The 22,709-nt window shown below is 36.9% G+C and overlaps 1 protein-coding gene across 2 annotated transcripts in view; it reads right to left on the bottom strand.

Annotated features, from left to right (window-relative positions):
- LOC134540821 (gamma-soluble NSF attachment protein-like) overlaps positions 1 to 22,709 on the bottom strand; it is a 57,178-nt gene that overhangs the window by 17,707 nt on the left and 16,762 nt on the right. For both annotated transcript variants that reach the window (XM_063383778.1, XM_063383779.1), the window contains exons 5-8: positions 20,549 to 20,756; positions 18,028 to 18,098; positions 11,113 to 11,290; positions 4,963 to 5,193 (exon numbers count right to left, since the gene is read on the bottom strand). In XM_063383778.1, the coding sequence (XP_063239848.1) occupies positions 4,963 to 5,193; positions 11,113 to 11,290; positions 18,028 to 18,098; positions 20,549 to 20,756 (688 nt within the window). The remainder of the gene's footprint in view (positions 1 to 4,962; positions 5,194 to 11,112; positions 11,291 to 18,027; positions 18,099 to 20,548; positions 20,757 to 22,709) is intronic.

Raw genomic sequence — 22,709 nt, 5'->3', positions numbered from 1 at the left:
GCTGTTTGTTTCTTCCTCTACAATAAAATCTTTAAATATTGAGTGAGTATTCTATTATTAAAAAGACCACTATAGTTATTCATTGACATATTTAATAAGGATTTCCGCATCATCAATCAGAATGTTTGAAATGATAATTTTTAAAATTAACTGTTTTTTTCCCTTATTATTTATTGCTATACGAGTTTAATCAAGGTAATGGAATGTTTAAATGGAGTTGTTAATTTAAAAGGAATTTTGTGAAATTATTCAGGGTTTGGTCCAATAAATAAGGCTCAAGCCAATTAATAAAAATATATCAGTCAATACATATTATTAATACTGGTTTATCATTTGAAACATCAGTAGTGATTTTTACATGATAAAATCATTTTATATAACTAATTCATTAAATTAAAATTTGAGTGAAATTTATAGGTCAAAATCAATGAATACTATTTTGAAAATTTTTAGCTATGAGAAACTTTAAAACAAAATTCTATTGGAAAAAGGTTTCATTACAATAAAATTTCACTATGTTATGTAAATTATATACCAATGCATTTTTATCACTACATAACTGCAGAAAATTTATGTAACATAGTTAATGTAACTATTATTTATTGTGTGATGCAACGGTTATTTCACAGTCCAGTAGTTGGAACTTATTTTTATGTTAATTTTTTTTACTGGTTAGTCTCTTATTATCAGCAAGGTCATCTGACACAGTAACACACGGTGACGGCCGTCCTATGGTTAGAAACACTCCCAGCATTTGCTTGGAGTGATTTAGGGAGGAAGAGAGAGAAAAAAAAAAGACTGGCCAAACCTGGATTCGAACCTGGGGCCTCGCAAATCCACTGGCTAATCACTGTGCCGCTTCGCGCCATACAGTACATTTAACACGCCACTGTTTAATTGCGACTGCCGTAAATAATACATCCTTCACATAATGGAACCACATTTTTAATGGTGAAAAGTACAAATATTTAAAATGAGATCTGTGAAGTCTGCTAAGAGGACTACCATTTATTCAGTTTGTAGACGAGTTCCACTAATAATAATAATACATAATAATAATAATATAAATATGTACATTCAAAATTTCAAATGAATGTCATATCATTCACTAATATATAATAATTTTGACGTGACAACATCTAATAAATCGATGAACGCCGGCTGCACGCACAAAAAAGTGTCCCACTACGGATGTCCCACTACGGATGTGTTCTGTTTGCTCATTGTACGCATGCGTGGCATCTCTCTTCATGCTCATTGTACGCATGCGTGGTATCTCTCTTCCACTCGATTGGAACAACCATCGATTTGACTTTTCAATCATATTTTCGTCGTTTGAATTATTAATATTATGTAATTTAACGATTGTCCACCGATTTTCAGCACAATCGGTACGGTTATTTAAAAGTAAAGTTGAAAATTTAAATACGTTTTGAACCAACAATGGTGTTTTACAGTTACACATAATAATTCAAATTACACCCGGGATCTTTTGCACAATGTTTTAAAAAATATTGTAACACATTATAAATAAGTTTGGTGTATTTGGGATGCGTATTTGTTATAAAATCGTGTTAATATTATACACCTACCGTGAACAAAGTTTTTATATATATATAACATTTGAAACTACATTAATTTAGTATGGCCTCGTGGGCGTGTGGTTAGCGTACCTAACTCTTAAACTAAAGGATGTTGGTTCGAAACCCGGCAGCTGCGAATTTTTTTTGGTACTTGTAAAAATAAATATGGCGCACGCAACATTTCAAAAGTAATAAATATATTTGAATTAATGAATGCAAATAAAAGTAAATTTATTAATTCAATTTTACATTTCATTTCACTCCTTTGTATCCATACAAAATAGTGATAATTCAATAAAAATGATTCAATTTTATTCATAAAAGTATGCAGAGATAGATTTTATCATACATAAGATAGAAAATTAAAAAAAATTCTTCCTCAAAGAATATAATATTTTTAATGCCTAAATGGTTTGGTTGCAAAAACCTATTACGGCTCAGTCTCAGGCCGAATATGATACCGTATTTGCTCGCGTAAAGGCCCCCCTTTTTTCCCCATATTTTGACTCCAAAAAAGGGGAGGGGGCCTATATGCGAATTTGGAGGAAAAAAATAGATTTTTCTTTTCAAGTTGTGCGTCTTTGTTCGAATGAGGAAGGCGGGGGAGGCAGCGACGCGGCAGGAGGGAGAGAGAGGCAACGACTCCGCAGGGGGGAGAGGCAGCGCTATATCAGGGGGGGGGGGGGGGAGAGGCAGAGGCAGCGCTGTGTCAGGAGGGGAGAGAGGCAGAGGCGTGGCTTAACCTCCCTCCTGCCAGCTAGCCAGCCAACCAGACAAAGGAGTGTTAGAATCCTTGACCCACTTCCCTTCCTCCTTCACTTCCCCTCTTCTTCTCCGACAACACTCCACATCAACACAGCGGCAGCGCGGGAGTCCAGCTTTCTTTATCTTTATGTTGTTTGAGATAGGACTAACTGCGTACGTCTGGCATGCCTCACGACGGTCCTACTGAGAACGGACAAACTATAATACCAGTCTCTGTATCACTGCCGCTTACAAAATCACCTCCCGCCGGTCACAATACATGGCTTGTTGTTTGATGCATGCCAAGCTGCCCTGCCCTCAGATAAACCCAGAAAAAAAGTTTTTAAATTTTTTCTCAAAAATGTTTACAAAACAAGGAGGGGGGCTTATACGCGGGCGGAGTCTTTACACGAGTAAATACGGTATTTCCTTTTCTTCTGGATCAATCATTTCATCAATGTTTTGTTATGACGTTGTCACGTTAAACTATCGTCCGTAAACCAACTTTACAGACAACCAATTTTTTTTTTTGAATACTGCATACCCTACCATACTTCCCACTTTGCAAATAACTGCCAGTGCATCTACTATAAGCCTGTACTAATATTAGTTTGTTCGATGTGAAGCAAATATAAAATCAAATGTTTAAAATGATAGCGAAGTAGAATCGAATTGCGGATATTGTTTTTAGCAAATCTGTATTAAACTTATTTTTATAAAATACAGGACTGACATAATACAATAATCGTTAAACATTTGTAATGCTTGAACTGATTAAGTGATCAACCAATTGGGCTCCGTGTGTGTGTCCACATATATATAAAATCATTCAATAAAATTATAAAATAAAAATGCATAATATTAATACTAAGCATCCATAAAAGCAAAGGAGAGCCTTATTTTGATTTTTTAAGTACACTAGAGTCCTGTTATAGCGAGGTGTCACGGTTCTGGGTTTGATCCTTGCTATAACCATGTCCTCGCTATAACCGAATTGGACAGATTTTGGCCCCCAAAAAATAAAAATTAACAGAAAATAGCAAAAAATTGTGTTTAAACCTGTATAATTGGAAAATAACAGGTTATATTAACGAAATCTTCATTTCTGTGAGCAGATGTGGGAATTCTCTTTAAAACGATACCCCACAAGTATGGATGCGATCACCGATTGCATCAAAATAACCAGAATACCCTACTACCCCACGTAAGAATAGCATCTCAGCTCGCAATCGATTACTCGACTTGGCCCGCGGCCGACACAGCATTGTCCTGCTATCTATTGTCGACGCGGGCTGTCTGCTGGCGGCCATGTTGGTTCGAGATGTTGCTAACAGGTGGCGCTAGTGTAGTGCGACGATTTAATTCCTTACAAAAAAGCAGGAGTGCGGCAACGCACGTACGCCTCAAACGAAATAGTCGCTGGAAAACAATACTTTTTTCATACCTGTAAACTTTTTTAGAAAATAAATTTGGGATTAAACTCAAATCATCACCACCCCCTTCCTGGACAGATACCCCAACAACTGACCGAAACAAAAGTTACAAGAAAACTGTCCGAGCAATTCGGAAATAAATACTGTAGTGCCTACTATTTGTCAGAAAGTAAAATAAATAACGTGACGTGTTTGTAAACGTGTCACGACTGAAATAATTCCAAACAAGTTTATAAATATTTGTGTATTATTAACGCGATCAATTAGCAACAAGTTTAAAGATGGCTCTGACTTTTTTTTTGGCCTAACGTAGTTATAAACAATGTTATTATTCGTTAATGAAAATGTCCCAACAAACTAATTAAGAGCATTTATATTAAAAAAGTGAACATTGTTATGTTTAATGGCGGGAAAAAATAGATTTTGTCTATTTTCTAAATAATAAGAAATGCGTACAGGTATATGTATATTCAAAGGCTTGGTTTATTCGAATCGGGCATACCTTGGCCTTGAAGCCAGCCAGTGATGCTGTGATGTGAAGTCGCAGGCATGCCCTGATATGGGCGTTTGGATGATAGCCGGCTTATCTTGTAGCGACGTAGTCAGAAACAAAACAAAGGGACTGCATTCTTTGTAGCCTAGTGGTTGCATTACACACGCACATATCCCCAGCACATTCAGCATTTATTATACTGAGTTCACAGGAATAGAATAATATTAATGAACAGATACCTAACGAAAGTTAGATAAAAGAAAGAAAGGACGGGATTCTATTTTTAAAGCCACGCACTTAGGTGGCAACTGCAAGGCTGAAGAATGTGACAGGTGTCAACGGCAAGATGTCTAGTGGCGAGCGAGAGGGGTGGAGATAAAGCAGACAAATAATCAAAGCGCGCTTCACGCAATCACGCTGTAAATTCCTCGAAAAGACCTATTTATAGCCGTGTTCTCGCTATTACCGTGCTCGCTATAATGGGATTCTCCTGTAACTAAATTTATTCAAGCAAAACATATACAAAAGATAATAATATTTTTATGAGCAAATCTTAGGCTTCCAATGTTTTAAAGCTTTGTGACAAAAACTAAACTTTACATCAGACACAAAACTTTGCATCACAACCGAAGTGTCTAATGAAACTAATAACAAATTTCCTGGCAGAGTCAAAGGGCTTTAATTGGTTCGCCGACAGGCCAACACGCACCTCTGCGTCGGAAGACAGCGCCGCGGCATTGGGCGAGATGTATGACGGGGCCGCGTTCTCCCTCACGGAAGGTCTCTGGATGGGGGCGACGCCTTGCGGCAAGGGCAGGTCCCTGGCGAGGCGGGAGTACTCCACGTCCATGTTCTTGATGAAGGAGCTGCTGAGCGCCGACCGGACGACATCCGGGTCCTCGTCGTCGAAACCTTGCAGCAGCTTCTCTAAAGTCTGGACCTTGGGAACCGACAAGTTTCCTTGACTTGTACAGTTGGAAATCTAACTCACATTTCATTTTTATTTCACAGTCACCAAACTGTTAGCAGGAACAGAAAAATTAATTTATAAATAAAGAAAGAATAAGAACAAATGATTCGGTGCATTGCAAACATTACAAGATCATATTTTTTTTCTCTCTAATATCTCCTTAACTGGTTTAACAAAAAAACACAATGTATATACATATAAAGCTAAAATCAGTAACAAAAAACATTATAAAATTACTATAAACTTACTAAAAAAAATTAGTCATGACTGTCACTTTACAAACTACATTAAATTTGTCGAGTCACGGTAATACAAGTTAATTTATTCCTACTCATAATGATAATAATATGACATTAAAGGCATTAACCAGTTAAAAACATTGTAAACAAGCTAAATGACATAACTTGTTTGTGGCCATAGCAAGGCAACAGTTAACAGATTAAATAATCTTTCTAATATTGTAAAATGTTAAGTTTATGCTTTTTAAAATCTCATTATAACTGAAATATGTATATAGTCTACATAAAAAACATTATTATATTGTAACTCAGAAATATCAGCAGCGCCTACATAGGAATTATAAGCCCAAGCCTTATTATGTAAACAATGTGGTAGGTGACTTTCTAAATATAATTTTATGCTGTTTAATTTAAAATGTAATTCTACATTTATTTTAATGTGCTACATGTGAATTTGGGCATATATAATACTGTAAATTAATTTAAATGTGACTAGTGTCTTGATTAAAATGGTAGTCAGCAAGCACCCTTCCTGATTGGGAAACAAATTATTTTGATTAAAATACTCTTTTATGGGTAAAAAAAAAACATGTATGACTAAAACTGTTTAGATTGGCACTACGTTTTACTTGTTACAATCCAGACCTCCCAGCTGCAACAAAAACTGGTCTGAATTGCACATACATAAAAAAAACTTTAATTTGTTGTGTTGGAAAACACTGTTTAAGTTCCGTAAAAATGTTGCCCTAAATAATTCATGATGAAAATGAAGTCACTCCAGAACAAAGATTGACAATTATTGAGAATATCACGAAACACAACAATACTATGCCAATGTGTTATCGGTAGGGACCGGAAAAATTTGTGGGTTCAATGACCTCTAGCATGAACTCCATAGTTCTACGTACACTCAGTCAAATGTCAACCACTCATTGGCTGCTGTCTTGTGAGACATCCCAACATAGCAGCCTGTGATTTGATGCTGCTTTAGTTGAGTTTTTCTCATTGGCCCAGAGTCATCCAGGTGAGTTGTGAGCCAATAGCAGAGGCAGCACTGAGGTATAACTATTTGAATTCTAGCCTATCGCGAAAAGAATCCGTGAATTTTTCCGGTCTCTACTTATAGGTAGAGACCCCGAAAAATGGTGAAGCGCGAAATTCACGAAATAACGCGAAAATTTGATACTTTAAACGAATTTTGCGACTTTCCTTTGATTTTGACATAGTCGCGAAATTCACGAACTTTCGCGCGAAATTCACGCTATTTCGCACAAAATAATGTCCTTATGTCGTAAGTTCTATTTATTTACGCCATCATAAACATAGGCGTGAAATAAACATAGACTGAAAGACTAGTGCCGTGATATTATCTTCGTTTTGACACGTTACTGAAATTCTAGATAGAGATGGGTCGTAAAATCACAACCTGTGATTTAGTCACAGATATCAAAAAATCGCAGTCACAGTCTGTGATTCATCGTACGAAGTATCTGTGATCAGAGTAGCAATATCAGGCACTGCCTTGTGTGCGACGTGATCAGGAAACTGCCATTTTGCTCTCATACCACCAATGGATGAGCTGCTTTCAATAAACTGTGACTGCTCTCAGACCACCAATAGCAGGACAACTTCAGCGCCTGTGAAACTGTGATCGCTCTCAAATAACCAATGGCAATACTGTTTTTTTTAGTTCTTCCACTTTCCTTCCAGCACCAAAGCACGATCTACGCATTCGAAAATTGAACTAAACTGTGATAATTCTCAGCCTACCGATAGAGTGCAGGTTCTGCACAAGCCACATAAAATTAAACATGATTAATTTAACACTTTATGCGTTGCTTTCTCTAATTCAGTAGATAGGCAGTGTTGATATACGGTAAAATAATCTGTTTTGAATATAATTTTGAGTATTTAATATTTAGACTTTCGATGGATCCTTCTGCTAAGATAAGGAAAAGAGTGATATTTGGACGTTTTTATAATATTATTGACAGTAATTTTGCAGAATGTGTAAACATAATCTGTCTTACAAAACAACAACAATAAATGTAAACTTTTAGTTATTAAGAAAGCAATACATTTTATTTGGAATTAACGACTTTAGTCATCTTATAGAACGACTATTTTGCAATATATATCTATCATTTTAGTTTGGGAGGTAAATATGGCAAACAGAGTGGCGTTTCATCTTGAAATGTTAAATAAACATATGGTTTTTTCCCCTCTACACACTAATATTAATTTGAATATGATTTTAATATTTCTGTTAATGTTTGAGTTTATCGACAGTAATTTACAAAAACCAATTTGGAATATTTCCTTACATGTATTAGGTACCTACCAATAATAATTTTATTAGTTGATTTTGTGACAAAATTTAATTTTACAGCACAATTTAGGTAATTATATTAGTTTCTATTCATGCTTGAAATGTGCTCTTTGAGTATAAATATTTTGAAACGATACACAAATGTTGCGTTATGTTAATAGAACGTGCTGTTTACTCAAATACTTTCCATATTACAGCAGACAGCGCTCCAAATACAAAAGTTTGGAAACTGTGATTGCGCCCATACCACCAATGACAGAGCAGCGTTCAGTAAACTGTGACTGCTCTCACGCGACCAACAGCAAGGCAACTTTAGATACCTAGAAACTGTGATTGTTCCCGAACAACCAATAGCAGAGCATATAAAATCACAACGTGTGATAGATATCGAGCGATCGCAAGACTAGCACTTAGTCGATATGGAAACTGTGATTGCTCCTTTACCACCAATGGCATGGCCGCTTTCACCAAACTGCGAATTAAACCGGCGATTGCTCCAAAATCACCAATAGCAACGCAGCTTCGGTTCCCGTGAAACTGTTATTGTTCCCAAACAATCTATATCTATTTATTATTTCTTGGATACACCGAAGCGCTAATAGAAGAATTACAAGCTAATAGTTCCTGACTTTCGATAGAGCGCAGTTCCTGTTACCACTGCAATAAATAAAAACTATTTTGTGTCTAATACTAAATGTTTTTATTTGTATTTTACGATTGTAATAATCTTTTCTAGAGCTATTATTTAACATTAGATAATTATTATAACTGTTGTCGAAGAGAAGACGGACGCGATATTTTTAATTTTTTTTATTATAACATTATTTTCTAGGCAAAATTTGAATATTTAAATGTTAACATTACAAGGTACACACATTTTAGATTTAAATTAACATTTTATAAGGATTGTTTTTATTTATAATTGTTTTTTGTAAAAAAGTTTCTTTTGCAGCATACTTTAATTATAATAGTACTATAAATTCATTAAATAGTGTATTTATGTGTAAAATTATGTCTTTAGTACTTGCTTTTTACATTATTATTACTCTCACCATTACAGCAAAAAATGCTTTAACTGTGATCGAATCACAGATAAAAATCACAGATACTCTAAAGGAGCAATCACAGTTTGAACTGTGATCGGAAAATATAGGTTTGTATCATCTCTAATTCTAGAGCTGTAGCAAACCGTATGTATTCGTTACTGAGTAACGGGTGCGGCATCTAGTAACGAGTAACGAAACATTACACACGAATGCATTTCGTTACTTGCATTTTTCGTATGTTTTACGCATGCGCGCGCTTATTCGTTACAAAGAACGATGATTGTTTATTGTATTATTTGGAAATTCGTCGTCCAAGTTTTTTACAGTTTATGTGTGTGTAGACAAAGTTTGAGATTGTAACAGAAACAACGTAAGAAATTATTTTTTACAAATTATAAATATGTATGTTTTTGTTTTTTATTATCACGTATTTTCACGTTTTCTGTTCTTATCTTAAAAGAGATATAATAAAGCCGCTCTAATGAGATTTAATTATTTCTTGGTTAACAAAAGCTGTTAATTACCAAATATTTTTAATTGTTTATATTCGATTTATTATTATTATTATTATTATTATTATTATTATTATTTATGCGACGTCATACTGTACGCTTACGAAATACGACTCGATTCGTTGCTGTTACATAACATAGCATGTTATGCGGTATCAGAACCAGAAGTAACGAGTAACAATACGAAAGTAACGAGTACTAATTGTTATAGTAACGAATACATACGGGTACACTTTTTTTCGTTACTTTTACACCTCTATGAAATTCACGTATTTTTATTACTCTGTTTACAAACAGTAAATATTGCCATCGCAAATGAAAACAAAATGTAAAAGTTGTCAACAATCAATATGCTTGCACTACCAACATAACAAATTGACTCCACAGTTTTCGTGTTTTGAATAATGGTCGTTTCTGCCGCAAGGCGCACTGGTGTCGATTTTTATAACCTAATTTAATCGCATCGAGCTAAGATGGCAGTCATTTTTGCGTGCACATATCTATGAGTGTTTACAACTACCGTCCACATTTTGTAAGTTTTGTGATACAATTGAATTTGTGGCTAAGATGCCGAAAACTTTGACAATATTTGATCGTGAAAGAGAGATAAAATCAGATGATTTTATATTTTTGATCAGCAGGACAAAATTATGATGTGCAAGTTCTGCAATGTGCGGGTTGATTGTACATGCAAAGACACGTGCAAAAAGCATGTGGCAAATGACACACACAAAACAAAAAGACAATTATTTTGTCAAGCATTCTACCGTGTCTAAACAAATCTCGATAGGCGACAGCGTGAATAAAGCAAACAAGCTTTAAAGTGCAGAAAACAAGAATTTTTTTTTCTGATTTTGTTAATATGATGCTGTAAGTTAACATTCCTTTGGAAAAAGCTGATCATCCAGCTATGAGGGAATGGTGTAACACCCATGTTGAAGGTTAGCCTTATTTATTTAGAAATGTTTTCCCCTCTAATAAAAGTTCATAAGCATATGTAGGCCTACTATATTATCGATTAACTTACCTTTACTTCAAATAAATAGGTATGCAAGTACCTTAGATTAACAAACACATAAATAGGATGGATTGCATTGTGAAATGGTAAGCACACCACAATATATTTTTGACTGATTGATTGATGGTTTGACTCTGTAATCCAGCAGTACCTAATCTAGAAAAGGTTAGGTTAGGTTTGGCTAAGAATCGCTTTGAATAAATTAGCCCATTAATATTTTCAGCGATAACCTTATAAATGCTACCTATTTATAAGTATATTGTAAGTTATGTATACATTTTAGGTGCAGGGGATTTGCCATCATCAGCCAACACTCTAAGAGAAACTTATGTCCCAAAAATTGGCCAGGCAAATAAGGAAGCAGTAAGGCTATGAGGTGTTTTTTACACCGCCAATGGCATAATTTTTTCACAATTTTTTGGGGTCTCTACTGATTGCTTATTTTTACACCGATTTTTTGCACCGCTTACTTATTTTTACACAGGTTTTTTGCACCGCTTTTGTCATTTTTTTACACCGAAATGAGCCAGTTTTATTTACCATTTTCTGGGGTCCCTACTTATAGGTACAGAGGGTTGGCGCTTGCATTGCTAGAAACTAGAATGAATTAGGGTGTTATTTCGAGGGGCGGGTGTTACAGTGTTTAGTCTATACAATCGGGATGAAAAAAATTCAAATAGTTGATTTCTTTCGACGCTGCTTTCCGGTTGTCCGCGGACCCCTCGCCAGTCGGGAGTCTACCGACCTCGGCAGGGTCGCAGCAGTTCCCCCACTCCTTGAAAGCCTTCTCCGCCGCGACCTGGTCCCCGCGGGCCAGTTGCACTAGCACCAGCCCCACCGCGAGCCGCCCCATCGCGGGGATGTTGTCCGACTGCTGGTGGTAGCCCATCTCCCGGCGGATGGCGTCCGTCGCCTCGTCGTACCTGCCAATCAATCTTTACCCTCAGCACTTATACACCGAGCCTAGATCTCACGGTGTTAAAAAAAAAAAAAAAAAAAAGCAATTTTTGTCCTTAAAAACATGGACTACTTAGTTATCGTCATTAAAAATTAAAACACATGTAGGCTAATATTAAGTACATATTATGATGATTAACTGCTTTAACATTTCATGATAGGATACTAAAAATGTGAAAATAAAACAATTATGTATACCATATATTGATGAAAGTTAAACAACGAACTATAACTAAATATTCAATAAGTTTCTTAGTTTGTACAGGTAAACATTTTTTTTTAACTGCAATGTCTAAAAGTCAAATTTTTATTAGTACTATGAATATGAATGTGAATATGAATAAGTATCTAGTAAAGAAAAATAACTGTAAAATTTATTCAAATATGTGAAGAGCCTGTACAAAATTCCTTTATGTTGTTTACGGCACAAAGTAATGATTGCTGATGACTAGGGCCTGGAATTTTTCGCGATCGTGAATTTTGCGAAAATTCGTGTGAATTTCGCATGAAAACGTGAAAAGTAAGTACATTCGCGAAAACCACAACATTTCTATATTACACTGCGAATATATCCCCGAATAGTACCATTACAGTAGAATCCCGACGATGCGACCCCCCTCTGATGCGTCCATTCCGTTTATACGACCGTTTTTTGAGAAACGGTGAAAAATTTTAGCAGAGAAAGTCGAAAATTTGAGTAAAATCGGCTGAAAAACAAGTCTGTTACACTTTGTTGGGCGCTATGTGTTCACGTTTATCTTGGCGAGAGCTGTACTGTAAGCAGGCAGGCATACAAAAGACTGCTAAAAATAGATACCACCCCTCTAGACTGTCCACGCGGCAGTGTCTAGCCATCTCAGCTGTCATGTTATCTTACCCGCCTGCACGAAAAGCCGCTGTGGTAGCTTCTGCGAGAGCGTAAGAAACTCCTCCAGCCAGGCTGGCGGTAGCGGCGGCTTGATGTCATACGTGATGTGATGCTTACCTCTCCCATCCCCTGCTAATTCTTCAAGGCTCATCCCTCCCAGAGCCACAAACCATGTAAAAACTCCCCCCCCCCCCCCTTTCCCAACTAACATTTCAACACATTCCCTCCCATATTTCAACCTTCTGCGTGAGAAACTGTCAGCATCCTCCTCCCCACCCACACCGCGTGCGACAAAAGCCAGGTTGTATAGTCCATTCATTCTCTGTAAAATAAATATTTTTATGGACTTACGATTGTCCTTCGCCGTTAATAAATACTTTATAAGTTTAAGTTATTATGATACAATTTGTTTATTAGTCACACAGCAGTTTCTGCTGAAAAATCACTAATACCTCGAATTTTATTGAATAGAAAAATTTAGCAGGGCCATAAATATATTTATTTTACTGCATATTTACTTAGTTACTGCATTCCAACAGGTTTTTTTTTATTTTTTTTTAACGCTGCGAAGGGACGTGAGAAGATAATTGCTTGAGCTGTCAAAATAAACATCACTGACGGCAAGGGCGGGAGTGCATCCTGTCGGTCTGTCGCTGTGATTATCTACTCCAAAAATATGTCACAGCATTTCAGGATAGCGTTGGTTCCTTCGCCATGTTTTGAACGAAAATAACCACCAGCCGGCTAGCATAGCCGAACTCGCTTGACGCGATTTCACTTAGCGCGAGTATTTATCGGAACCCATTGTTCGGGGTATTGGAGTCCGAGGTGTAATATGAATTTAAAAAGTTGTCTTTTTTACACCATAGACTATTTGAATATGAAATTTATGCGAACAAAGGTGATTTTTTATGTATTTGGATATATTTGTGGGGGGAGGGGGGGGGGGGGAATTGGCCCAAATTCTCTATTGTAACCATTCCGTTTATAAGTCCGTTTTTCCGGAAACCGTGAGGGGTCGCATCAGCGGGATTCTACTGTATTTGCAGATCACTAATACTCACGCAAGGTTAAAATATCACTTAACCCAAAAAATTCCATTGACAAACACCTAAAGTCGGCTAAGCATGTGGCATTGGCAGCCGAAAAAAAAAGAAAATTTGTAGTTGCTAACATCTATAGCAACTTGTCTGTTTTGTGTAACTGTTTTGGATTTAATTGGCTGTTATTATGCATATTAGTCTATTCCTAGTATACATGGATTGTTTATTAAATATGTAAACTATTATATTCAATAACTGCACAATTTAGTCAACATTTAAAATACCGGTAAAATTTCCATTGCATAACGAAAGTACCGACTTTAAACCACCGCTTTTCTAATTATAAAGTACCGCTTTTTGCATACTGAAAACACCAACATTTTCCAGGCCCTACTAATGACCTTTGTAGGGTGAAGCTTATATGCCAGGTGGTTTCAATTTTCAAGTAGATAGTTACAGTTCATGTTTTATTTATTGTAGTTTAAACAAATGTTGCATGAGATGTTTTCTGCACTATTATGAACATTCCTAAAAATATAAGTATTTTTTTTTGTAGTTGTATGTAAGTAAATATACGTAAATATTAATGCATGTACTGATTTAACAATAAATGCTGTTAAAATTTTACGTTTTTCACGTGACATCTAATAAATCGATGAACGCTGGCTGCACGCACGAAAAAGTGTCCAGTTACTCACATTGTCCCGTTACGCTGTGTCCCGTTACTTTAGTTTTACGCAAGTCAACTGTGTGCACAATCGTACGAAATAAGGACTCTTACCAAAAGTTTCTATAAGTCTGATGCTGTTGGTTGTACTAGTGGAAATATATTTGACATTAGATACCGGAACAGAAATGAACAGATGATTCACGTGGAAAAGGTTGTAAAATGAATGAAAAAATTATCATTGGCATGACAGGATTGGTGTGAACCAGGTGGTGATACGTAAATAAGCACTTTAATGTTTTAAAAATTTAAATGTAAATATCTGGACAGTAATATCGGTTTCACTGTCAATGAAGGATGGTTTGGAAAGGTACGCCACGTAAGTTGAAGGTCATGCCCGGGCAGGCAAGTCAGCCAGTTGACTGACGATAAAGTACATAACCACGTATCTCCCGTTACGCTGTGTCGTATTTGTCATACAAAGTGCGATGGAAGGCATATAAAATGATACATGCTGCGAGATATTTATCATTGAATGTTATTCTACATATTTATATTACGTAAAGTATATTATTCTACACAATTTTGGAACACATTAAATAAATAATAAGCCTTGCTATACATGGAAACTAATGCTTCAGAATACACAAATTTGAATAACACAAGCATTTTTAGGAACGCATTAGTCGTGCTAAGTGAGGGATAGGTGTAGTGGTAAATGAGTGTTCAAGGAAATTAGTGTGCAACAATGATGATCCAACGAGCGAGTTACTGTCGAGTCACACTCCGGTGACTTATGCAAGCAACAGAATGATTAAGTTCATATTCCTATTTGGTAGGCCTGAGGGTATACTAGTTTCTTGATGCAAAGCGAATACCAAATCAAATGTTTAAAACATTTTCGAAGTAAAATTGAATTGCAAATATGGTTATCGGCAAAGCTGCATTACAATTATTATACAAAATACAAGATCAAAGAAAAAATTTCTTGGTTTAACATTTGTAATGTTTGGCCCTAAAAATAAAATCATTTAATAAATATTATAAAATAACCATGTTTAATATTAATATTGAGCATGTGTAAATGCTAACAGAATGCCACCTTTTGATTTATTTTAAGTCATCAACTTAATTCATGCAAAACATATACAATACAAAAATTAATTAATAATTTCATTAATGGATGTTAGGCTTCTAATGTTTTAAGCTTTGCAAAAAATGCAAAAACTCACATCAGATGTGATATTTTGCATAACAACTGAAGCTTCAAAATTAAACGAACAGCAAATTTCTCGCTACGTCAAATAAAATATTAAAAAGAGCTTCAATTAATTTGCTTAGTTGAAGCTTCACAAAGGCCAAATATTTGGACAGACTGATTTCTATAATACAAGATTTAGTGTGCAGTATTGTAGGATAACGAAGACGACTTGATAATTTATTAATGAATACAAATAGATTAAAATAATTGGGCTATCCTTTAAAACCTGATATCTCCCAACTGAAAAACAGTAGTACATACCCTCTACGCAATGTGAAGTTATTTTTAAAAATTGAACAAACATGAAGGTAATCCTATCAGTACTTTAAAATACAGTAGAATCCCGCTGATGCGACCCCTCACGGTTTCCGGAAAAACGGACTTATAAACGGAATGGTCGCGATAGAGAATTCGGGCCAATTTTACCCCCCCCCCCCTCCCCCATTATAAAGTGAATTTGCGTCACGCGAGTTCGGCTATGCTAGCCGGCTGGTTGTTATTTTCGTTCAAAAAGTGGCGAAGGAACTTGTGTGGATCAGGTAGAAAACATTCGGCTATAAACAAAAGATATAAGAACAATGCTATCCTGAAATGCTGTGACATGTTTTTGGAGTAGATAATCACAGCGACAGACCGACAGGATGCGCTCCCGTCCTTGCCGTCAGCGATGTTTATTATGACAGCTCAAGCAATTATCTTTTCCACATCCCTTCACAGCGTAAAAAAAAAAAAAGAAAATAAAACACGTGTGGACGGGTAAGTGAGGGGAAGGAGAGCGGAACTGCTGGCTGCGCACGCATCTACTCGCCGTCGCCGTCTGGCGGCGCGCGCGTGCGTGCACGCGTGTGTGTGTGTGTGAGGCTGGCGACCAGCAGCATCGCGTTAGCTAGCGAGAGTGTGACGGTAAATGTCGACCTGGACCACTTCCACTTACTGCAGGGCTCACTCTCTTTTATCTATGTCTCCGCCTCCCACAAATATATTGGCTGGCAGGTCTCGCCCTCTTCACCGTCTTTATCTTATCTCTCACGCACACTTGAAGCACCTAATACGTCGCGCCCCTCAAATTTTTCAATTTCAAATTGCTGCCTTCCTTCTGTACTGCCTTTATAATTTCTTCTCTCTTTTTAAGAATCGAGAAGGGAGTAGACTTCGGAATGCCACATTTCTGTGCTATCTTAGTCTTGGAAATTGTCTTCTTATCCACTTGCTGGATAATCTCATAATTTTTCATTAGCGACAAACTGGCTCGCTTTATACTCATTTTCACGAATCCACGAGTCCGTGTAAATTGAAAAATGAGTCACAATCGTCAAACGGGACAGGGACCGAGACGGCAATAGATGCGCGCGTAGATGCTATCAGGTGATGCGCGCAGTTTACCGGTATTGGCTAGCGTGGACAGTCTAGAGGGGTGGTATCTATTTTTAGCCGTCTTTTGTCTGCCTGCTTACAGTACAGCGCTCGCCAAGATAAACGTGAACACACAGCGCCCAACAAAGTGTAACAGACTTGTTTTTCAGCCGATTTTACTCAAATTTTCGACTTTCTCTGCTGAAATTTTTCACGGTTTCTCAAAAAACGGTCGTATAAACGGAATGGACGCATCAGAGGGGGGTCGCATCGGCGGGATTCTACTGTACTGTTAACACTCTAAAAACAGGATTCATTAATATACAATATGCCAAAAGGGAAGCTTTTCATATAGGTATGCATTGAATATAGCACGTTTCAACCTTATTGCAGTGTAAACCTAGAAATGCAATTACTCTCTTTCACCAACGTACAATATCTGCCATTAGCATTGTCCTTGTTTTGCTTTGCTCTAATGCCAGATGTATGCCATTGAGCACAAAAGTTTTAGACATAACTTTGTGATGTAATGAAAATTTTTAAAAATGTTTTTCAAACATTGTGTTATGTAAAGAAAAATTTGGAATGAGAATTTTGGAAACACATTTTTCTGTTGTATTTCAAGAGCATCAACTGATGGTATTCATTTTTTTATTTCTAAGGAGCTGTAACTGAAAGTTACCATATTGTTTTCAACTATTTTTGTCAAAACAATTTTTTAATATAATTTAGTATTTCAAATTTTTGCTTTTTTTTTTAGCATAGCACATAATTTCATGGCATGCCTTGTTATTAATAGTGACCAACTGTTACAAATTGTCTCTCCTAAGAAATAATAATTGGTGTTAGAACATGAAATTTTTTAGAATGACTATAACTGTAATAACACTATCAACAGACATTTATGGTCTTAGAAATATATAAAAAAATATATTAATACTTACTACAATTAACGATGCTGTACAAAATAAATATTTTGTAACGTATGCAAGCCGGGTAGCATTATCTAACAGTGGGTGACATTTACTCTGTACTACAATCAAAGTGTGAGGCAGATATAGTAAAAATAAGGTATATTAATACTAGAATAAAAAATTAGGGGATTGTTTTGTTAGCATGTGGGCCAACTTGCTCCGGAGAGAACGCTAAGGGGAATCTGCAACCTACAATTATATTCACAACAGCTGTGCGATCCATTTCAAAAACCAAACTGATGCAAGTAAACACACTTGTGAGGGTGCAATTTTTTGGTGCATGCTCATATTGTCAACTGAATTGTCTGTTTTATCAGATATTTGAATTAATGGCGGGCAGTAACATAACTGTTGGTAACTTGGGTCATTAAAAAACAATAAAAATAAAAACTCTGTGGGAATCTGAAAAAGACAATTCTGCACATACGATAAAGCAGCAAGTGAGAAGCAATATGATTTCCTAGCCAAAGCAAAACATTTGATCATATTAATGTAGCTTGAAATCCAGTCACAGCTTACTAAAACCCAAAAACTTACATTTTTAGTTTCACCATGATGCGGGCCACTTTTCCCATGAATTCTGCTGCCTGCCGAGGACTGTCTTCAATCTGGAATGCACAGTTAACCATTGCTTTTAGGAAATTAAAATTTTACCTCAATGAACAAAAGCCATTTTTATGGCATGCAAGAAGCTTCAAAACTGTGAAGTCAAACATTTACAGCACATTCCCGCTTAAAACTCGTAAACTTGAAAGCTACAGAGTTGAAGTAAATATATCTTAGTAAGGCAGACTTTGCTTGTGGTCGTTACGGATGACTCACCCAGTTAACATTTGCAGTCAGTAATGAGTGTTGGTGTGGAGCGTCGAATTGAAGTCAGTGATAGCTGTAATTCCGAAAGTAATAGACCGATTAGTGTGATTTAAACTTTAAGTTGCTCGTGAGTGAGCACTGAGTGGTCATAGTTGAGTGGGAATAACTATAAAATTAGAAACTTTGGTTTTGGCCCATTAATTGCAAAATGCCCAAGTGAAAACGGGTTATGTTGGAGAAAAGAAAGAAAACCAGCAAAATAACCTGAGCAGAAGCAATTAAAACTGCAGAGAAATGTTGTATGTATCGAATGAGGCAAAAAGTAGCAAAGATAAATGAACCAGTGGGGCAAAATGAGTCACCGAACCAGGCGCGAAATTTGTGCTTAAATGAGCCTCAGCCGTCTACCTTGCGAGAAGCGACGGAGAATGCAGCAAATTGTTTGGTAATGGATGTGGATGTGTTCTCTGATGATTCTGATATTATGGAGTCAGTTGAGCTAGTGGTTGTGAACGATGGGCCGAGTTTGTCATGGTTTGGTGTAGCAAACTATCAAGAAAGAGACCAGTAAGGCAATAGAAGAAAGGCTGATAGATTTAGTCCACAAAAAATAACTAAACAATAATTCTTACAGTCTTCAAACACATTCCATAGTTTTGCAAACACTCTGAAGCATTATATCGTTTATAAACAATTTTTCTGACGTGGCCACCCAACCGTTAAGTAAGATGTTTATCGAATTCACTTCAAAAAATAAAGCAACATCAACTTTGTTAAATTAATTCATTTATTTCATACAAAACATTCCCGTTCAGCACGATGGAAATTCATGAAAACCCCTGGCGGATGTAGTACAAAATACAGCCTACAGAATGTTTGTATTTCAATAAAGTTCTGCTAAAACACGGATTGATTTCATGATTTCAGTTGTATTTAGGTTCTTTACGGTGCATTACTTGCATTTTGGTGTTACAAGGTGTACTGACATGTTTTTCTGTGTTATTTTGGTTTTATCGCAAGTCACCACACGATCTTGTCCCTAATTATGTGTATGATTAGCTGGAATCCACAACTGAAATTTTACTAGTCACGTCAAATAGTTGTCACTTCAACCAGCATAACAAAACTAGCATCCATTAGTACTTCCACTCATTTTCGCCCTTGAATCACATTTGTCACTTTGGTCACACACAATACTGCTATGTGCAACATTTGATTTGTCTTCAACACCTAAGTTTACATTTCATCCCACTTTATGCCAGACCATGACCAATACCTGTGCTGTCTTTCTAAAATAGTCGAAACTGCCTCTTAAAATGCGGCTTAAGATCAATCATCAATTTTTTTCCAAATGGAGACCTTTAAAAACTCTTTGGCTCTTTAAGCAATCAACTTGTTTTCCATCAAACCGTGGCAAGTAATTTAGGCCTCATAATGGTCCAGCAAGAGGCTTAAAAATTAATTTCGACAAATACCGCGATGATAACCACACAGATTTCTATCCAGAAAGATCGAAAAACCAAAGAACAAACAACAGCACAAATATGAAATATTCCAAATATTAATAACAACCAGCCGTCGTACACAACGGCTTTCCGTCTCAAGCAGTGGTCGACAGTCAGGGACATTAATGGGGGAGGAAGGGAAGGGGCAAAACCCCTGGGGCCCAGTCGCGAGTTTTGAGGCATTTTTTTTAACGCATCGAGTTTACCTTGACAGGACTAAAATTACAATTCAGATCATGTTCGCAGTTATGGCCGTGGTAATGTTTACTGTAGGGTTTAAAATGTTGTATATTAAGTAATTTGACAAGGGGGAGGGGGGGGCAGGAGTGGTTTCGGGAGACAGTTGACACCAGGATTGGAACGTGAAGCCAGAAGGGGAAAGAAAGAAAGAAAGAAAGAAAGAATCACTTATACCACCCCATAGCTTTCGCCCTCCGGGGTTTTCTGTGTCCCATTACATTGGATGAGAGTAATATTAGCAGACGCATAAAACATATTTTGTTACTGTACACTGTTTGAACACTTAAACAAATCATACATACGTCTTCATTTGTAGGGGAAAATACTGAACTTGTTATAATGATTTAACATTGTCATCACAAAAATGTCACTATCATATTAAATATATATTAAATGTTTTAATAAACATTAAATTCGGATCATTCTATTTTTTTGGCGAATGAATAAATGTACTTTGTTATTGGTGTTGTCTACCGAGGGCGATGGAACAGGGTACGGACCGTGACGACCTCCGCGGCGCGCTGGTACAGCCGGAGGGCCTGCTCTGGCTGGCGCGGCTCCAGCACCTTGGCAGCCTTGTCCAGCGCCGCAGCCCCCGCGTCGGGCGAGCCGTGCTGCTGGTACAGGCTGCACGCCTGCTCCGCCAGGCGCGGCACGTCCTGCAGGCCGCCCGTGTCCTTGCACGCCAGCACCGCCTGCTCCAGGCACCTGCCGCGCCCAGCCACACGCCGCGTCCTCTCACCGCGTCGCTACACCCGTCTCCAAGATCACATGGACTCAAGTTCCTCTCAAAACAATTTCCAGTTGGCGTACATAGCTTTCTAAATATTTCGTCAGAGCTTTTAAATTAACGTGGCTTGTTTGAAGAATTAAAAACAAACACTAAATCATTGTTTTTGAAAAGCACGAGTTTTTGACGTGAAAACGTCTAATAAATCGATCCACAGAGTAGGAAAACACCCCATTCGAAACCTATAGTTCATCCAGCCCTAAATTTGTAGATATTTTATTTAATGTTCACATAAAAATGACAATTGTATTCTACACCTACGCAAACAAAGATGGTTAGCACACAAAAATGTGCCTGGCTGAATTTCATATTTATGAAACGGAAGAAAGTTGACTAATTCTTCGTTAATAAATGTTGAAAGTTCCTTTAACGGTAAGTCGCGAGGCCAGGCCACAACCCACACGTCACGTTGCTCTCCTTCTAAGCAGCGCCAGGCGTGTCACGAGTTAAATGTCGCTAAGAGCAGCGGTGCCGCTAAACAGATGGCGACTTGGCGCGGGTAAGTCGCCGTCGCTTGGGCAACACCATATGACACACCTGGCGCTGTTCGTCCAGCGACCGAGAGTACTTTATCAGCGCGACAAGTAGCGCACTGGCCAGTTGCTGACTGTTCAACATTATTATATTAATGTGCAGAATATACTTTAAAAAATCCTGGACACATATTTTATTATTATTATAAAAAAAAAAAAAAAAAAAACTGAAATATCACTGAAAACATTTTGCTCATTTAGAGAAATGCTTAGTGATTCATGTCAAAAAATAACTTGGTTTTTCTGACCATACTCACTTCATTGTTTTTATAATTGATGTAGATCCATGTCATGGAGTAAATACTAATAAAAGTTGAATTGTGAGATAAAAATAACCTAACGAAACATGCTTTTCATAATAACAAAATGTAGTTCAGGTTACATGCACGAATACATGTAATTAAATAATTAGTTTCTAGAATCTATTTAAACCCACATACTTTACAAGCAAGGTCCTGTTTTGTTATTCCTCCATAATTTACCATTAGGACGCTGTGGGATTATGAGGTTGCTATAGCAACAAAGTCAAGGCGACTTGGCCCTGTGACTTTCATGTCGTCGGTTGCGGCTTGTCACGGAGACAAAATTTGTCACTACTACTACCATTACTAACAACACAGGGTAGTATGTGAAAAATAATCTAGTGGTCAGATGTGTGACTACAAATTTTTTTTTAGATAAATTGTATATTATAGAATATATTACCTGGTGTCAAACATGATAAAACTTATTTTTAAGGAATTTGAAGTACTGGAGATTATTTTTTCCTTATAAATCTACACAATTATAAAAAAAGGTTTTTCTAACATTAAAGAAATTTATTTTTATAGTCATAATGTTGGTAGTAAATCTATTAAAGAGATATATTGTTCATACAATGGAGGTAAGAAGTTGACACAACCCTAAAAATTAGAGATACTTAACTTAGTAATATCAAAGACCCAGGGAATTATTTTTTTTCCAAATGGTTAATAATAATATTAAAATCATGTTCGGGAATGACATGGCCCGCTAGGTTGCAGCGGTGAAGAAACACCACCGCCAGTAGAAACAGCTTACAAGGCCATCACAGGCGGGAGGCCGGGTGGTAATGTTTGCTGGCGTTAGCACAACAAAGCCATGACGACAACAAATTTGTTTGCCTCGCATCTGGAGACCTTCAGAATCGCTGAAGAGACGCAATCTAAGCAGGGCAGACGAGCAGAGAGAGAGGAGGGTGTTGATGTATGAGGCGACAGACAGCTGTTAACGAGAAGGGGAAACGGGATAACGAATCAGTGAAAAGGAATATTCAAAACGCAGGTACGGGAAGGATTCACGCTGTTAAAATAAACAAAC

This window comes from Bacillus rossius, chromosome 17 (assembly GCF_032445375.1).
Source record: "Bacillus rossius redtenbacheri isolate Brsri chromosome 17, Brsri_v3, whole genome shotgun sequence".
NCBI classification, from domain to species: domain Eukaryota; kingdom Metazoa; phylum Arthropoda; class Insecta; order Phasmatodea; family Bacillidae; genus Bacillus; species Bacillus rossius.
The sequence above is the reverse complement of the archived record's forward strand: the minus strand, read 5'-3'. Positions and strand labels throughout refer to the sequence as shown.